Below are 20398 nucleotides of genomic sequence, written 5' to 3'. Positions count from 1 at the left end.
CTGCTCTTAGGTTCTGCACTGTGCACACAATTTTATGATGCATACATCTAGATCATGAAAGAAATATACAATATTATATGGTATATTCTCAGGCCGGGCCCTGTATATTCTGATAATTTAAACCACATGTCACAAGTACACTTAGAAAGAAAACGGGTAGCTTGAACTCTCCATGTTGTGTTCTGAGCAGTTTACAGTGATGTGTTTTAGGGTGACACCATGCAAAGTGTAAACGTCGAAATTATCAAAATATTAAACAGGAAGTCATGCAAGAACTTCGTTAAAATAGAAAAGCTTGCTGTACATTTCCAAAAACATTTTTTTCTTTAAAACTTTACTAAGCTCCCGCGTTAAATTGGTTAAATTAAATGGGTTGGGAGTAAGCATGGTATTACCGTTGTGTTTATTGCATCCAATAAGTCATGGTAGATCGAGTGCAACAGCTCTGCATTTTCTAAGGCACGATTTGAATGAAAGGTGGATGTGTGTTTTTCTATTGGACAGTAAAACCCGGTGCAGACGGAGAAACCCGTACCAGCGCGGAGTACAGCACACTCTCTTCGTGTTTGTGCTTCCAGACCAGCCCCGCCCGCGCCACCACCATCCAAACCGTCCTCACTCAGAGTCTCGGGCCCAGGGCGTCACGGTCACCTCACCCCTAAAAGTGCTGCCTGCCTGCTTGGCCTGCTACCCAACCACCAGCTCCTGCTCAGCTCAGTGACAGTGTGTGTTTTTGCGCCACCACTCTCCAGCCGACCGTGAGGACGGGCTCGGCCCGGAGATAACAGATAATAATGATTGTATTGATGAATGATTCACCTGACCTCACCCGTCACCCGGGGGCCGCCCGCCTACGCCTCATTTACAACATTAGGCCTGCCTGACTCGGACGGTGATGAACATTATCATTATTACACATAATAAATTAACACATGATGATTCATTCATTTCATGCAAATGCATCCGATTCCGATGCGAAATATTTATATTTATATTTATTTTCGCAGCCAGGCCCAGCGGCCTTCTGACTGACTCACCGGCGGTGCGTGTACTGTCTCTGATTGACTGGCTGCTCAAGTCACTCACGACCTGCTGCGACACGACCACCACACGGCCAGGCCTCAGGCCTGACCATGGCCATGCTGTTTTGGCTCGTGGTGCTGCTGTGCTGGGGAGAGCGGGCCGGCGGGAGACGGAGTCGGGCCCGGAGACTCCGTGTGGCACTGGCAGGTCAGGTGGCAGCTGCAGACCAGTAATTAATTATTAAAATTATTATGGGCAAAGGCCGGGGGAGCAGCGCGCCAGGCCAGCCGACACACACAGTCCGTCCCGTCCCCCGCGCGCGCCGAGAGAGAAGGTGGCAGTTGGCACTGGTGCGCCGTGCGCCGCGCGTCACCGTTACTGGCCTGCCCTCCCTGGCCGAAGCACGGCTCGTGGATTGGCCAAGAATGTTCCCCAGGGCCGTCATTGGTAGCGCTCAAAATTGACGGCCCTGGGGACCCACTGAAGTCCCGCAGACCCGCACCCCGCTCTTCTACCCCCCACACGCCATAATAATCCTAGGGTGTGCGCCGCTCGGCTAACTAACCTGAACGCAACACAACAACAACAAGCATCAGCAAATGCAAACATCAGCAGGCCTGGTGTGGTGGCCAGAGGTGCGCTTCGGCTTTGCTTCACTTGCACAGTCAGTGCATGTGCACAGTGCACTGAGTTGAGTCCAGACCACATGATTACAAAAAAATGCCGCCCTCAACATTTTGCCGCCCTAGGCGGCCGCCTAGTCCTGCCTAATGGCAGAAACGGCCCTGATTGTTATAAAACTAGGGGTAGGTGTAACTTGCGTAATTCCGTGTAGGGCCATCACACATACTTGCCCCTAAATATTGCTAAATTATGCAAAAAGAGTAATTCTGCATTTAGCACTAATATGTTAGCACAGAGTGCGCCCGCGACTAAAATGGACGCGTTGATGCATTTTGTCCTAAGAAACAGCGCTAAATACAAGAGATCATGAATAGCAAGCAGCGGTTCACGCTTGTTAAATGCGCACTTGGGGTAGGAGTTCCCCCCAACTTATTCTCGCATTAAGCGCTATTTTTGTTGTACAAAATGTCCCCTTGCATCCTAAATGGACGCAAGGATTCATTTTGCTGTAAGAAATAATGGTAAGGGCAACAGAACACAAATAGCGAGCACAAACAGCCACTCATGTTCGCTAAATGTGCTCTGGCAGTGGGATTTTTCCCTTCTTACTACACTTCATTATGCGAATTATCAGTAATCCCGTGTCCAAGAGTAAAGCAAAATTACCAAAATTACTCCAGCATAATTAAAATGCCACCCAGGCCTACATAAAACCTTGTTGCTGGCGCAATAGCGTGACATGTAGTATAAATGTACATTATTCCATTAACGTTCCTGACCCTGTACGTTGTTATGTTTGAGTCTTTTGAAAAGCTGGAAGGTAGCCCATTTCTCCAGATCTTTCTTTAACCCCTTGCATGCAGCGGGAATTTTCGCGCTGTACGGGCGATTTGAACAGTGGGCGGGATTTGGATAGCCGGGGGCTGTCCTCCGCACACGGCCACCGTCACGCAAAACGGCCGAGGGCCGTCCCGAGCATGCAAGCGGTTAAGTAACTTGTTAATTGCCAGTGAAGGCAATTTTTAAGTGCCACAATCTGAACAGAAATGCATTTTATGCCTTTGACCATACATTTTTTTTTATGACTGAGAGACAACATAAGTCTGACATTTATTCTGCTTGGAGTTTACAACTCTACCACATTGAGAGAAAAGCAAGAAAAATACTGTACATCCTCCTAACAGCAACCCTACAAAACACAAAGGGTTCGGTGTATGAATAAATAGAAATGGATTTACTTTCCTATCCTACCTAAGCCCTAGTGGCAAATGGGAAAACCACTTGTTTCTAGATATGGAAGCCTCACCCACATTATGTAGCATGCTTCAGCGTCAGCAAACACAGCCATCCGTGAGAAGGTGGTACTGCAATGGTTGAACTCAACCTCTTCTATGAGGGAGTTCTTAATAAAACTGATGCTTGGATAACACAAGTGTGCAGGTAGGGTTACAAATGTCTCTGGGTGTACCCAAGGATTTTTCTTTAGTAATTGGTACTCTAGTTAAGGTTAAAAGTATGTTGGAGATGATTTAGGTACAAAGCCCCTTTCATTGTTTAAGATGCCAACATGTTTCTGCCTATTTGTGTGCCTAGGGATTGGTTACAGGCATTCGTTAGGATTGTACATTTAGTGAGTAGGTTTTCTTATACAGCTCTGATTAATGCCTTGACCAATCCCTAGGCACAGAAATGTGTGGGGATCAAAAAGGATGAAAGGGGCATTGACCCATATCATCCTGAACTTTTTATCATACCTCTAGAACCAATTAAAAAAGAAAATCCAAATTAATTCAACACATAATTTTAAACATATTTTACTGCATATTAAATATGTAAGTGACGGTAGGAATTGCTCTTAATTATTGTTATAAAATTATTTATAAATACATTATTTAATACACATTTAATTTGATTAGTTTATGTGCTGTAGCATTTTAGCAATGTCAGGATAATACAGTTTAAAAATAAAATTACATGTGGTTTTATACTTCCAATAATTTGTTTTGAAGAATAATATTCCTTGAAACTTTCCCCTATACGTTCTGAGTCAGAGAACTCCATCATGGTAATAGAGACATGCACCAATGTGTGAAAATGTACTAGTAGTAACTTTATAGATCTAAACCGTGCTGTAAGAGGCCCCACCCTCTCACTTGAGGGGGTGTGGACATGTAAGTCTATGCCTAGGTTTAAAGCTTAACATCTTTAAATGGTGAGTAGCAAAAAGTGCACATTTAAACTGAGATGCAGGAGTAGTTTTTTTACACATGAGTCGATTTACATATATAAAGTTGACTTTGTAAATCTGGCCTACAGTGCGGAGAATCTGGTTAGTAATAGAAAATGTGTCCGCCCTGAATTTCTGCACACAATTCCTCCTCACTCAAGTCAAATAAGCTTTATTCTAAAACACATAGGGGCCGATTCTTATTCGGTAAAATCCCTTTACAAATAGCCATACGGAGCATATTTACCGTACGAATCGTACCCGTAAACGTCCCCGTACGTACGATGAAATACGATTCGGATCCAAAGCAGATCTTTGTACGAATCGTACTGAAAACGTACGACTAAAAAATACGTGCGATTTGTATCCGGAACACGCAGTACGCGACGTCCGTACGTAATTAGGCAGCAGTTTCCGGCCCAGCAAGTACGATTCGTCTCTGCGACACTCCGTACGACTCTTTTTCTATGGGAGCTCAAAACGTCTGGAAAAGCAGAGTCTGACCCAAACCGCATCTTGTCGGGTCATACAGCATGTTTACCATTCGTACGGTTCACTTTGAGGGTCCGTGTTGTATGGATTTTCCCTTGCTATTCGTACGGTTTGCAGCGATTCAGTCGTATTTTTTTACTATGAATGGTACTACGAGATTCGGACGATAATTGGACGAGTTGTACGGAAAGGGCTACGGATTCGATTCGGTCGTACGGATTAGTTTACCGAATCGGAATCGGCCCCATAGTGTATCATAAAAGCTACATAAAATAACATCTCTAAATTAAAAGCACATTGTTACAAAACAGGTCACTAAAATGAGAAAATAAAAACACAATGGATAAAAATGAGCGTCGACCTCCCCTGTAAATAATAACATTTCTACAACTGCTTCCCACGTCTTATAACAGCCTGTAAATATCGTGACAGTACAACACATATGTAAAGGCTCAGTAGCGTTTGCAAATAGATAAAAGCTGGGCGACATTGCACAAATCCAAGTTGTTTTAGCAGCGGCATTAATAAAGCATTTTCTCAACTCTGTGTAAAACAAACAGAACAAGCATTTACAATGCAACGGTTTCGCCTTTGGAAATGTTTGAGCTATTGGCATTGTGAATGACAAACTTTTTATTTATGTGTTGGTTTTGAAAACAGCGAGGGTGGAATACGTGAGGCAGGAGGAGTGGCATTGCATTCTGACCGACGATCAGTGCTTTAAATGGGAAAAAATAGGTGCAGGTACTCATTAAATTGAGCTAGGGGCGTGGCTAGTGGGCGGGGTTAGAGGCGGAGCAAGGCATGATACAAAAATACTTCTATTGAGTATTCATTTTACCCTTTCATTTCCTAGATAGTGGTCTCAAACTTTCCATATGTGCAGATTAATAGCTAAAACCCTGAATGTGCGAAGCCATCAACAGTACTTTTAACACTTTCAGGCTAATAATCAATGTGCTCTAGGGCGAGAGAGACTCTGGCACTTACATTGGTGGCGGGACAGAGCAAAACATAAGAAATGTATCAATCTAAACAAAATGTGTTAACTGATTTCACAAAATGAAGGACAAATGCCAAATGTTCATATTTCCTTGTTGTGTACTATTTAAAGCTTCTTAAAATAATAATTCTAATGTTCCTACTTGCTTGCATCTGGCGTAATCCTTATATATACACAAGAGGGCACACACACAAAAAAGCATTCCTTGCATTTCTTTTCAAATACATCCCGATTCTGTTCGTCTCAAACACACACTATCTGTCTTCACATCTCAAACCTAGCGATCCCTCCCACACTCACCTCTCTCCCGTTTGTAGCTAATTCTGTCCCCTATTGTATCTTATCACTCTCTACCATCACTCCTTATATTTCTTTTTTTTGTGTTCAAAATATTTTACTCCTTCCATTTCTAATCTGCCCCCTCCACGCCTTTCTACCTCTTTCCAGAACCGTCTGGACCTCTTACATATCTTTGTCTGCGCTTGCCCCTTCTGCCTTTCTACCTTTTCCTACTTTAAACTCTCTGCTCCTTCCCCCCTCACTCTTCACCTTCACTCACCCCCATGTTCTCTCCTCTCACCTCGGTAGAAAGCCCCAGGGCCGTAGAGCTTCCAGTGGCAGACAGTGAATACTGCAGGGTCCCCAGCGCATGCAGAGTCCAGCAGGGTAGCGGTCAGGGAGAAGAACAATACTGGCCTCCCATGGGGAAGTCATTTGACCTCCCACCTCACCTGAGCGCCAGGGAGCCCACTACCACGTCCTCGTCCATCATGGACTCAATGTCCCAGCAGGTGGGCGGGGTGAGGTTGATTTGCAGGGGAAACTGAGAGAGGAGAAAGACAATCAGATCCCACTGGGAGGCCAATTGGTGAAAATGGCCCTTTGTACCAGCATTCTTATAAGGCACCAACAAGACGACCCAGCGTCAGGCCGCTAATTGGCCGTTCAGGCCCCATCAGGCAGCCTGCCAGTTGTCACAACACAATAATACAGACTTCACGGCCAACATGCTGCCAAAAACCGTCAATCAGCTGGCCCTCGGGCACCAGTCAGTGCCCACGTTATCAGTCAGAACCTGAGTACCGGTACAGTGGAGAAGTGCCGGTACTCGGCTGGGTAAAAATAAAAAGTGCTGGTACTCAGTAACGGCGAGTACTGGCCCATTTAAAGCACTGCCAACGATTCAAACTAGGGCTCAAGTCGCCCCAGCTCTGAAAAACCTGCAACATGGCACATGCGCAGTAAGAGCATGTGCCTATCTGCTGACGCTACCTGACCCTCGCGCAAAAAAGGGTCAGAAAATATGCAGGATGATTGTTTCTGCAGAAGGTAGGAGTCACTATTTAATTACAAAAATAACGGAGGCAAAAAGGGTAGGGGCGCAGCCCACCCGCCCTTATTAAGAATCCGCCCCTGGCGAACACCTATGCCGGTCCTGTGCCTCCCACTGTGGTAGCGCGTGCATGGCCCCGGAAGAGTGATGCTCAAGTGCGTGTGCTTGTAGGTCTGTGTCTGTGTATGGTCTTCTATCACAGTGATGCGTTTTGTGAGTCTCCTGCTGTGGAGTGTGTGTATGTGTGTGATGAGAGTGGGTGGTGTTATTTGTTTGTGGTCTCTGCACAGACAGCAATACAGGTGAGGGACAGTCACACAGGAAAGACGTCGTCGTGCAGCAACGAGTGCACAGAAGCACATGGTACAGGAGTGATGGAGAGCCTGAGGGTGTGGCGGTTAAGAGAAGTATCCAACGGCCTACCCGATTATTTTGTCTGGAGGGAAAGCGGCCGCAGCCCTGCAATTTACACGCTCGTAGAGGGAAGCTGTAGCGAGCAGACTATGAAGTCTCACAGACAGACGCAGTTTGGGGCTTTTGCAACCGAAGTGCTTGTCAGCATGTGTAGCTTTATGGCGAACGTGGAAGAGCCGAGGGTGTGTCAGAGGCTGGTTGTGGCAAGGAAGAATAACAAGCAGGAAAGTTTGAAGGAAATAAAGGTAAAACGAGGACAGGGGGGGGCGGGAGAGGACACGAACGGCGGGAGGGGGGGCGGGAGAGGACGAGGGGGGCGGGAGAGGACACGAACGGCGGGAGGGGGGCGGGAGAGGACACGGACGGCGGGAGGGGGGCGGGAAACGTGCACAGGACAGCGAGGGGAGGGGGGACGGCGGGAGGAGGGACACGGAGGAAGGCAGGACAGCAGCAAGCACGGCCCGGCCGGACCAGATTCGGGGGCGTTCCCGGCTTTTGGCTGACGTCGCGTGACGTAGCCAAAAGGGAAAAATTCTCGGGAACGCCCCCGAATCTGGTCCGGCCATGACGGACGCCTCTCTGTTCCAATGGCTAGCCTCCATTTATGGAGCTAGCCAATGAAACAGAGGGCGGATTCCAGAGCCACATACTGTAACTCAATAGATTTCTCCTGCGCAAAAGCTGCTTGCGCAGCTTTTTTGCAGCCGAAACCTAAAAACAGAATATGAATAGTGCTTTGTTTAGAAACTTTGTCACATGGACATAACTCAAGATCAGAGGTCCTGTTATTAATATTTGGAAAGGTCGTTAAATAATGAAAAATACCCACCTGAAACCTAGTCAGCACGAATCTGTGGTGACGGTTATATACATTAGCTAGGTAGGGTTGCATATCATGGCTGGTCAGAATTAACTGGTTCTTCCGCACTGAAGGTTTCATAACCTCAGTGGATAGCCTCAAATCCTCTAATAAGGATAAGCATTTTAATCTAAGAGCTTTCCTTTGAATGCTGCCCGGAAGGTCCGGAAGGTCAAAGAGCTTGGGGTGGCCAATGTCAACCAAAAAGTCACGCACAAATCCAAGCCAAGGGATTTTTAGTGCTGATATAGATCTGATACAGTCCTCTATAATAGAGCGATTAAGCGTAGTGTGTTCTGAGGACCAGATATTGTGCCACAGAAAAACTGGCTGGACCGTAATCATATCTGTAAGGTATGGAACTCCCAATTCGGAGTGACAGACGTAAGTGGAACTACTTTTTGGAAGAGCAAGGATATTTCCTAAAAATATGTTTTCTGCACGCTCTAATTATTCGACATTAGCGTATCCCCAGAGCTCGGATCCGTATGTGGCAGTCAGTCTACATTTGGCCTTATAACCATACAGCATTTCCCTCGGGTGTTTAATACAAAATTTCCTGGCAAATCCAGCAAAGCTGGAGTACTTTTAACAAATTCAAGCCTCCTTGGCTTTATTGCATTGGACCAACTCCCACCTCTGTTAAATAAAATATCTAAATAGGAAAATGTAGGTGTAAATAGAATCTTAGAGCCCTCTATAAAAATGTCTCTGTAGTTTGAGGACCTGTTCCCTCGCTTCATGATGAAAGTTGTGCTGATGTTTATTTTTAAAACCAGACCCCGCATAAACTGGGCAAATTCATCTAATACTCACTGTAACCCTAATGGGGTACGGGCCATTAGTACTGCGTCATCGGCATATAAAAGTTCCGGAATCGGGCGCTGTCCTACTTGGGCTAAATCAGTGCACTTACAAGGGTACTGCCTAAACTATTAAGATAAAGGTTAAACAAAATGTGGCGAGTGCGCATCCTTGGCTTACTCCTCTTTCTATCAGAAAGGATTGGGTGCATTCAACCTTTAGGCCGTAACAAACTCTGCCCGACCTAGTGCATATAAGTCTCCTAGGAAGTTTAGAATAGTGCAGCCAAATAACGCCTCAGAAGCCAGATGACGAGGTTGAAGTTGTGCAGTCTGGGAAGACAAATTCTTCTTAAGACTTCATTTTACACAGAAAGTAATCAAAATTGAAAACAAGCATTGGTTAACATAAATTACAAACACAGGTATTCACAAATGCTGTTTGTGTGCATTGTATACAAAATGTTGTTTTCCAGATTTGCCAATGCTGGGGAAAGTATAAAAACTATTGCTTTCTGTGTAGAAGGCATATAGAAGAAAAATAACTGAATTTGATAAACGACATAGTTGAGTCTATTTTTCACATTAGGAATAATCCCTCGTACATTCTACCGGAAGTACTTCCTTGATACACCACAAGATGATAGAATGAGGTGACACATTTATACTCCTCCGGGTAGAGTCAAAACTCACTCTAGGCATGTTTTAAAGAATCGGTTCAAATATGTCACCCAGAAAGCTGTGCTGTCAAGCAAGACCTACAATTGTAAATTTTTCTTCCACAGACAGTCCTTTACTATGCAAAATGTAGAAAAGTAATGGACTGATATTTGGTGTATTGTAATTCATGGTCATATTACTATGGGGGTCAGTGAGAGTATGCAGGATGCCAGTGGTGGCTGGTGACATTTGAAAATGGTGGGGCATAAAATCTGTGTTCGAAATGTGTACACACCTAAACATTCACGTGCAGTTAGGTGTGTTTCAAATATTGTAACACAGTAGCAGCTCACTAATGAAATATTCTCTGTGACACTCTCCCGTTTTTTCTTTGTGAGGTCCTGTTCAGATCTATAAGAAACTTTTTTATGGATCTTGCAGGAAAAAACTCAACATTTCTCTGCCAGATGTCTGCAGTAAACTCTAGTCTCACACATAACCCATATTAAAAATTATTATATTGAAAATAATATTTCAAATATTTATTGGAGGTCATCAGGGCAAGACTCTCTGCACAATCGACCTGGCTTCGTCTGGTCTGAAAGGCTGGGGGCCTCTGGCATGCCAGAAGGGTTTTATGGGTCTAGCTTCAGAAAGATAGCATTTCTTGTAGATAGGAATGTTGCTTGAATTTAGGCCCTTCTGGGACGCACCTACGAGAAGCGGACACGCTGCTGCAATGGTGCGCGGAGGTGTGTGCCAGCGGAGCCTAGCTTCAGAAACATTTTTATCTACAAGAAATGTTATGTTACTGAAGCTAGGCCCTGCTGGCAGGCACCTCCGAGAAGCGTACAAGCTGCTGCAATGCTTCTCGGAGGTGCGTGCCAGCAGGGCCTAGCTTCAGAAACAAAACATGTCTTGCAGCTAGGTAAGTTTCTGAAGCTAGGCCCTGTTTTACGCACCTCCGAGAAGCATTGCAGTAGCCTGTCTGTTTCTCAGAGGTGCATACCAGAAGGGCCCAAATTCAAGCAACATTTCTGTCTGCGCCAGGACTGGTATGCATTGCACTCTGCACCAGTTTTTTGAAGAGCTGCAGCGGGCACGGGGTAATTAAGTGATTTTCCCAGATCACAGGATGTTGAACTGACTATGCCAAGATTCGAACCTGGTTCCCCTCAGGTGAACCAGGTTCGAGGGTTGGCCGTCGGCTCACAAGTTGCAACAACACCCGTCCGTCCCCCTCTGAAGTCTGTAATCAGACGGCATCCTCTGTTACCAGGATGCCTGTCACACTCGCGGTTCATGATTATTTTCTCTATCACTAGTATTGATAGTGAACATAATCATGAACCGTGACCGTCACCACTGAAACTGTGGCTCAGAGCTCCAATCTTCCTCACCTCAGCAGGCTTGCTTGCTTCCTCCTTCCGCGCTCCACCGTGGGACCACAGCCAGTCCGCGCCACCTCTGCTCGCTCCCCTTGGTGCCTTCATGATTCGAACGGCACTGGAGTGGACTGGCAGGTGGCAACCCCTCTCAGCCAATCCTGACGCTGCCAGCAGCACCAGGATTGGCTAAGGGCACGGTTACTACTCGCCCGCCTGCCCATTAGGAGACCGAGGCTTGAGCCTTTGCTCAACCCTCGCTCTCCTAATGGGCATGCGCCAGCAGAGCAGACACTAGTGCGCATGAGTGGACACAGTGCAAAATGTCACCCTCCGTCCCCACTCATGCACACTTGTGCTGCTGCCTATTGCTCCTGGTCTGACAATCATATCAGTCAACATGACGTCAGACCGCCCACCTCCCAGGGGGTGGGCGGTCCGACGTCATGCTGACTGGCATGATTGTCAGTTAGTTCTCCCTTGGGCCGGGCGTCTTTGAACTTAAGTAAACTGATTCAGTTTACTTAAGTTCAGAGTCACCGACGCTGTGGGCGTGTGGGCGGGGGGGGATATGCCCCCATGCCCCAATGGACGCCCCGTGCCTGCAGGATGCTGTAAAAATATACAGTGAAATGCATAGAAAGTGATTTTAAGTGCATTTAACAACATTTTTGCAGTAGGAAAAAAGTAGCGTGTCACATGCCTGTTGGTACCAGAGCAGAAGCACAAAGCTGTTGCTAATTTTACATCAATATTTGAGGTAAAGAAGACAGAAACAATGCTTAGTCATTGATCAATGTGTGTTGATGTCATGACTATGGGTTGTGGTAGCGCTGTTACCGAAAAAATCCAACATTCTGTAAATGACTCCCTTAGCGGTGCAGTTCTCATTTTTTTTCACACAGCAATGATTTATCACAGCTCCACTGTACATAAACAGCAGAATGTATTCCATCAGAACCCTGAAAGTGTATCATCTGATCAAGGCCGGACTGACTACCGGGCCTTTTGGAATGCTGCCGAGCTGGGGGCTGATTTCACTGCGGTGGGGGCTGATTTCGTTGATGGAGACCTGCGTGTGCTTTGAAATAAACAAAACAAAACGAATTTCGTTCAGCACACGCAGGTCCCCATCAGCAAAATCAGCTCAGCAGCATTCCAAAACGCCCGGTAGCCAGTCCGGCCCTGCATCTAATGCCCTAAAATATTGTTTCAACTCTTTAAAGAAGTAAGCTTTTCTGTGTTGCTCAACACGACTTAAGGTCTAATGATGATGTTCCTGATATCATCCAGTAACTCCCCACCACAGGTACCAATACCGGGGGCATTGAGGGTAAACAGTTGTATTGGGTTATTAGGTTTGAAGGATGGGTAGCGTTAAGGAGTAAACGATTGGTTCAGCAAAGAGTAGCAGTAATTGGTAGTAAGGATTTTAGGGGTTAAGGAAGGGTAGTTTAAAATGACATTATGTTAAACAAATGCATTTGATTTAACATAAAAAGTTTACATTTGAAATAAATTAAATATGTTAGTATTGTAATTTGTAATAATTAAATACATTAAAATTACAAGCTAAATTGTCTCCTTGAAATTACAATATATAAGCTAGAAATATTACTTACGAGCATACCTGCAAAGTAAAGGCACCTCAGATGTAAACTCAATGACGTAAAGGCATTCCAGATGTGCTTGTCTTGATGTAATGACTCCCTATGTAACCGATAATGAAGTACCAACTGACAAGACAAGGGCAGGAATATAGCGAGGAATAATCAACCCTTCACATGCACATCTTTCAAGGTCACAAACCTTTAAGCTAGGACATCGGAAAAAACACCATTCTCCAAAGGCCTGCAATGTTGAGGTATTTCTGTAGTTAATGATGGAAAGTGAAAGGGAGTCAGGGCTCCAATGCAGCATCACATTCCACGTGACTGCCCTCCTCCCAGCTGTGCAGCTGCCAGAGAAGAATACATCACATAATTATCTATTTTTCGTGGATGCATATAGCTTTGCAGTGGCAAGTGTGTGTACCTAAGCTCTGTCCTAAGACAATAGAGTGCCTTGATAAATAGACCTGGCTCATGCAGCTTGCTAAACAAAACACCACCAGTGCTTGGAAGTCAGGATGCTTTTCTAAGGAAGCACACCGCTTTGGTGATATCGAAAGCTGTGATCGGGTAATCCAACATATGTAGGCAGAGTCACAGTCCCTCGCTGTAACAATGGTTCATTCTTTGCATAATGCTGCCATCTAGTGGTTTTACAAGGATTATTTTTAAAATCTCGGTAAAACAAACAAATGGGAGTGGATCCCATCACAGATAGCTGTCAGGAAACCATTAGGTTCAGTGCCTATGTGGAATTTTTAGGTCTGGCCAAATATAGGAGCTATTTTTTACACATTTTTACCAGTCCTTTTAAATACCGTCATCGTCATAATTCTTAATTCAGTGTAACCGCCATAAAAGCACATCAAAACAATATGAATACATAAAACCAAAAAAAAACTAGACAATAAAATAAATATATAAAACTACATGAAATTCAACCAATAGCAGCAAAAGGGGCATGGTTCATACTTTTACCTAGAGCTAGTGCTGCTCCCGAAGGAATACTTTTTGTCACCTCAGGTCACTGGCTGTTTGATGTACCATTTCCTTTTCACGTGACCTGCTTACATTTCAATACACAAAGGACTATTTTACTTCTCAAAAGTACGTGGAATCAACGCTTAATACATTTTTGTCTCAGGGATTCATGGTATACAGTAAATCATCTCTTTTGGAATTCTTTTTTCACTGTGGGGGGCTATTTAATGTTTTAGTCAGAAGTCATGTGGGTGTCACTTTTTCATGTACATGTTTATGTTTATGCAATCCACACATTCATAAGGGTGCAGAATGCAGCTGCTTAAAATGAAGCAGTACTGGCAGTGTCAATAGGTCTGGCTTTACTGTGCTAACACATTGAGCTACATACATGGACAAATGCAGTTTGCATGCATTAGCTCATTATGTAGTTTTCAGTGGTAGCATGGGGCGCTGGAAGGAAGAGAACAGAAAGTACACACACAAAGATGCTGTGCAATTTCCTGCCACCTAGTGTTGGGTTTGGAACTCTGCAACTCGCTTTTTGTTTAAGTCTTTGTTCCCAGAACCTAGAGTGCACATTGACTTCCGGTCACAGCCCCACAACCAGCAATGCTTCAGTGCAAAGACGTGGGGGCAGATTTACAATAACTGGCACATCCCTGCACATCAGCAGGGATGCGACAGTTATTATGCGTCACGGCTCCGCCACCATGGATGCGCAGCATTTACAATGCAGTACACCATGGGGCAAAAATGGACAGATGCATGACGCATCTGCAGCCGTAAAGGCGGTGCATTGCTGGAGTTGCGTCGCAAGCACAACGCAGCTTCAGCAAGGTGCGGGGATGCCATATCCTTAAAATGCTGCATCAATCCTTACGCCTGCTTCAAGCAGGCGCAGGGTTTTGATGCAGCATGGCCTGCAAAGTGACTGAGTGAAATCTTGCAGATTTCTCTCAGCCACTTTTAAGAGGCGTTCCTGCGCCGGAATGCCCCCTCCCTGCGCAGGAGCGCCTACATGTGGCGCAGGGCTTTACAACGTGAAGCATCTGCCAGATGCGTCACGTTGTAAGTACCCCGCACCAGGGCGCTTGCTTTGCACCACTGCTGCGTCACAAAAGTGACACAACGGCGACGTGAAAGAGGCGCAAGGGGCTCGTAAATCTGTCCCTTTGTCTCTTTTTTTCCCTCCGTCGAGTTCGGAGCTGAACTCGTGCGCAATTTGGACATTGTGTCAATGCCAGGGAAGGATTTTGCCACAGGTCGCACCTTTGGCTTCTGAGGTGTTAGAGTTTGGCTATTCGCAGTTATTGAAGGATTTATAGATATTCTCAAAGGAGCTAGGCACCCGACAACATGAATTTTTTATGCTGGAAAGTGAAACCCGTTTGCCAACTTATGTACTAATGTATATCTAGTGACACTTTGAGGGCTTCTCCAAAAGGCATTGCTCAGTATCGACTTACACTGCAATGGAGTTTATTATCATTAGGCTACTTTAGGCCACAATATCCCCTATTTACATAACCAAAGCTTTTCATCTGTTGTTTATATTTCCTGTTATTAATGCCTTTATGAAAGTGCTAAAATGACTAATTCCTCAAATAATTATTCTGCCATAATAATGGGATTTAAATATTGCCCTCGCAAGCTTGCTTGGTCTTCCATTGGAGCCTCTCCATTTTAGTGCACCACAGGCACTCGCCTGAAAGTGGTATTTTTAGAAGGAATCACTGCATTATGCAGAAAGAGTGAATTCAAATGCATTGTCTTCAGGAGACCCTTACATTCAGATTGAAAGAAAAGGGTTGTCTTATGCAAACATCCAAGTTTCTCAACAAAGGTTATACTACCTTTTCATGTAAATCAAATAGTGAGCTATCAACATTTGTCCTGTTTCTTTAAGGATATGCGAGAAGACCTGCATATTCTCCTGATGGTAAACAGGAGTTGTTCCTCAATGTTGACAGAACCGAACATATTAGGAAGACAAACCCAAGGGGCATATTAACAAGCGTTTTATCTCTCATTTTTTGGCTTAAAAAGCCAAAAAAACAGAGAAAATCAGAAACAGGGTGCTAACACACACATTCGCATGTTAGCACCCTTTTACTCTACGCTTCCCCTTGCATCTCTAATGAGATGCAAAGGGGGCGTTCCAAAATGAAATAATAGGAGAAATGTCGCTAAGCAACATTTCTCCTATCATCAAGGATTACGCTAACTGTTAGCGATAAAGAAAGCAGCGCTAACCGCGGTTAAAGCTGCTTTTTTACGTCTGGTATTTTTCTGACTTAGCCATGATATCCTATGTAAGGTGGATATGATGGCTAACTATGTCTATCCCTATCAGCAAGCTATCACCAAACCTTGTAGGATTATCGCTGTATTTACAGCGATAATCTAACAATTGGCAGATTGCGCTCTGAATTTCATTGCTCTGGAGATAAGCGTTGCTGATAGCTTGCTATCTCCGCGTTAAAATTCAGAGTTGGCCGGCAATAATTATCCTAGCGCTAAGTGTGCATATGGATAATTATCGCTTGGCTTTGTTAATATGCCCACACGTGTTTGCAGCCTTCACAACCACATTTTGGCAACCCGATTTCAAAGTCAGTGTTTGCTAAAGGGATTGTAAAATCCGTTTGGATTAGCACATGCTAAACCAACATTACAGGGAAGGCCTTATGCACATTCTACATTAAATATGTAAGCCACTGTGACATTCTGGAAAACATTGCTTTAGTGCTAAACATGACATCTGTCCATACATTCTGACACTCGAGCACGGAAAGAAGCATAAGTGTGATAACAGTGAAACATTATGTAACTTCCTCTGGTCCTTTATGGCAGCCCCAGCATTAGAGGTGGAGCTTACTGTGATACTGTGTAAGCAAAGCATGTGATCTACAACTATACAAGCAGCAAATGGAAAATGTTATTTACCTGTAAACCTTGATTTACTGCTCTTAGGGCCTCATTTACGAGAAGTGGCGCATCGCTGCGTGAAAGCAGCAATGCGCCGCTTTTCAGTGCTCCCTCCTTGCGACACCAATGATGCGTCATATTTATAATATGACGCATCATGTTGCAAGGAAGGACAGATACGTCAGTATAACTGATGTATCTGCAAGCGCAAAAAGTGGTGTATTGATGGAGTTGTGTCGGAAGCTTGACGCAACTCCAGCAATGTTCCTTGCAAGCCCCATGTGAAAGGACCTGCGTCACCCTTACGCCTGCCATGAGGCAGGCGTAAGGTTTTGACGCATTGGCGTCCTAGAAGTGGTGCAGCGAAATCCCCTAGATTTCGCTGCACCACTCCTACAACGGTTTCTTGCGGGGGTACGCCCAACCTGCATACCTTATACCTGGTGCAGATATAATGTAGTGCATTGGTTTACGAAGTGACGCATCTACATAGATGCATCACTTCATAAATATGGCGCAACATGGCGCTTATTTTTACGCCACTGGTGCGTCACAAAAAGTGCCGCACCAGTGGCGCAAAAGCGATGCAGGGGAGGGGATCATAAATAAGCCCCTTAGTGTTTTAGATTTTTATGTACCCTCTCTACCGCCCCTTGGAATGAAAAGTTCATGCATTTTTAAAGTGATTACTTTTAGGATGCAACACACAGATAGACAGACCCCTTCAGTCCCATGGGGCAAAAACAGATAAATCGTATCTGTAGTATTTGTACTGTAAGTTACGGTGATGTGACCATGAATTATTTTGTGCAAAACAAAGACTTTGACGGAAAAACAAGTGTTATGGGTAAGGAATGTTTTTCTTTCCTGCTTAAGATTAAATCATTGCAGTGGATTCTGCTAGATCCTCTGTGAAGATCCAGGAAGATGTGCTCCTCTTCCGAAACCTCCAGTCTGCCACTCTCTTCCTCTCTGCAGCATGAGGGTTAGATGTGATCTGATCTCTCCCTAGCTCAGAGTGCTGAAGTGCCACATTACACCCTAACATATGGGGGCATATTATCAAAGACGGCATTAAAATTATCGCCGTTTTAGCAGCAGAAAACTGCAGCTAAAGCGGTAATTATAGGCTTGATAATATGCCCTGAAGAATTCCAATAGATGCCCATGTTCACACCAGAACATGGACTTCTATTGGAATTCTCAAGGGCATATTATCAAGCCCATTATCGCCGCTTTAGCAATAATTTTTAACGCCGTTCTTGATAATATGCCCCATGCATTGTTCTAATCTGGAAAACAGTCACAGGCATATCTTCGAATGTTTCCCTGTTTTATGGATGTTTTGTGTGCCTGCACACACCCATTAAGAAGAGGGAATAGCATGGGAACTCTGCACCCACCAGTTGGCCTTTCCAGCTTTACCCTGAAGTCACTTTCCTGACACACGAGAATCACTTTCGTGAGACAGAGCCACGCCGGAGGAATCTTTAACACGCCAGAGGAATCTTTAATACTAATTCTTACAGAGACAACGGATTGTTTGTACTTCAAATTTCAGTGCAATACATATTTTCACCAAAACAGGTGCAGCTGACATAAAAGAAATAAGGGTCCTGTACCAAAATACGTTATTGAAGTTGTCTATTAGGAGACACAGGGGTCATATTAGATCTAAGATTGCAAGTCCTGAGGATGGCCTTGAAGATTAATCAACTATAAGGCCGAAACGTCGACACATCAGTCCACATTCTTTCTGTGCGATTAATCCTGCACAATGTTATTTAAGTTATTTTGGCTCAGTTACGTTGTGTTATAACTTAAAAAGAGTGGACTACAACGCAAGTGGTTTTCAAAGAACAATTGGTATATGTCTTGTCCACTTGTACATTACTGAATTTTTGTAAAAAAACATTGTACCCCATGAAATGCATATTTGATATATATAAACGTTTTTTCAAAAACTAATTCCCATGTAGCTTTTCACTACAGTGAGTCATTACTACTTTGTTAACTAAGTGAGTGTTATATTAGATGTCAAACAGGTGTTTTAATTGATTTAAACTGTTCTCAAAATGATTAGCAGTAAAGTTTGATCAGCGTCCTGTTTTCAAATTAGTATAAACATATGCACAAATAAAATCCCTTGCAAGCATTTTTTGCATTTACTAAATGTACCAGGAGCTGCTCGGGCCCTTATGTGGCGCTGCATAGTTTTTTAGCTGCACCTGTAGACCTTTTTAATGGTGAGTAAATAGATGCAATGCAGTGTGTTACATTGTGCCACACAAGCGCCCATGCAATACCTCAGTAAATAACCTATCTCAGGTTTAGCATCTCTCTCACACACACACACCGCACCCCTTTCCTCAAGTCCATCTCAGAGGGGATGATGCCCTTTTACCATACAGATGTCCTCTGCACTTGTATTCGATTCAATTGTATGATGTAATGAAGCCACATCGGAAAATAGAATTGAAAGGGGAGAGACATTCAGGAGGCATAGGACATTTGGCTTAACTTGCTTTTTACTGTGCTTCTTTGTTTCAAGTAGAACGTCCTCCAAAAATTATTGAGAAACATCTCTTGCCCACAAGTCAAAGGAAACAGCGCATGGAAGTTGTGAAATGTTAATTATCTTGCAACCTTTTCTCAGTAATGCAATCAGGCTGCAGCACTTAGCTTGGTTTATTTTCTCGTTGCAGGAACTCCTCTTCGCTCATCCTCTGAAGAACTGGCTTCAAAATCAAATGGGAGCCTTTCGGACGCCAAGACTGACCAGTCTGATGAAGATAATGCAGACAAAGCGCCAAAGCGTACACAGAGTCTCAAAGCCAGCAAGAAGCCTTCGAAGACAGAGGTCAGCACAACATAGGCTCTACGTAATGAGCGGACCAATCACGAACCCGCTTGCTGACAGCGTAGAGCAGGCGCCAAATGCCCATTGAACTCACAGGGCTACAGCCCCCCCGGTTGTGTGTAGCAACGCAGGATGAGACAGCTTCCCGGATACACACAGCCATACCCCAGCACTTCACAGGTCTTTAAAGACCATTTGCTTATTAATGAGGCTTTGTTGTGTTTTCACCCCTTCTTAGAGCCCCTGCATCTCCACTCCGCCTATTACTTAAAGATTCAGCCCCCCCCCCCCCCCGAAATTTTTTCTTAGCCCCACCCCCAAAATCTGGCTCTAGTTGCGCCTCTGGCGTAGAGCAGATATGTCCTGCAATCACTGTCAGGTGTTTGTGGGAAAGGCGGAAGTTCAGCACCTCTCTTAGGGAGAACTAGGAAGAGAGGGTACCTGACCCATATGAAAAAGGCGGAGGCCACGCTCGTGTGGCAGTGCACAGTGAATTTAATATAGAACATTCAGCTATGCAGCCAACACAGTCGTCCTGTAGCCTACTTTTTAAGCATGGCATACCCATGGCTTCAGACAGGGGAGCAGCAGTCACTCCATTAGAGCGGAGGAGCGCCACCTCCCCTGCCACCAGACTTAAATAAAACAATTAAAAAACGGGTTTTAAGCCTGTTTTATTATTTTATTATTTTAATCCCGCCACCAGGAGTCGGACGAGTTTTTGGTGCGAATCCAGGGGGGATGACACTGCTGGTGGGGGAGTGGTGGGCACTGTTACAGTGCACATAACTCAGGCCATCCAAAACCTCATGCACACTGGAGCTCTCTCCAGCCCCAGCTGCATTGCTGGGGCTAGAGAGAGCCGGCACAGGCTCCCGGTCTGCCTGGGAGCGCAAGTTGACAGTGCTCAGGCCAATTCTGACGCTGCTTTAACCGAATGCGCTAGCGGTTTTCCCGCTGCGCGCTGCGATTCGCAAAAACCCGAGTTACATGACGAGCTCAGCTCGTCATCAGCGTAGGGCAGGTTACGCCCATGACGAGCTGAGCTCGTCATCAGCCCCGAAGGGGTTAAAGCAGAATCAGTATTTGCCTTAGTGCAGTTTGGGAGCCTGTGTACCTGTTCTCAGAAGAAGACTTTAAGAGCGCAATGCTGCGGGCTGCGGTGTTCAGGTAAGTTATTTTATTTTATTTGA

The 20398-nt window shown here is 44.8% G+C and overlaps 1 protein-coding gene across 1 annotated transcript in view; it reads left to right on the top strand.

Annotated features, from left to right (window-relative positions):
• The window catches only part of REEP2 (receptor accessory protein 2), a 131331-nt gene that overhangs the window by 97424 nt on the left and 13509 nt on the right, over nucleotides 1–20398 (top strand). Inside the window, exon 7 of the mRNA XM_078650607.1 lies at nucleotides 19051–19205. Coding sequence (XP_078506733.1) covers nucleotides 19051–19205 — 155 coding nt within the window. The remainder of the gene's footprint in view (nucleotides 1–19050; nucleotides 19206–20398) is intronic.

The sequence above is a fragment of the Lissotriton helveticus genome, chromosome 7, assembly GCF_964261635.1.
Source record: "Lissotriton helveticus chromosome 7, aLisHel1.1, whole genome shotgun sequence".
Classification (NCBI taxonomy): Eukaryota; Metazoa; Chordata; class Amphibia; order Caudata; family Salamandridae; genus Lissotriton; species Lissotriton helveticus.
Note: the sequence above shows the minus strand (reverse complement) of the source record. Positions and strands in the feature narration are given on the sequence as shown.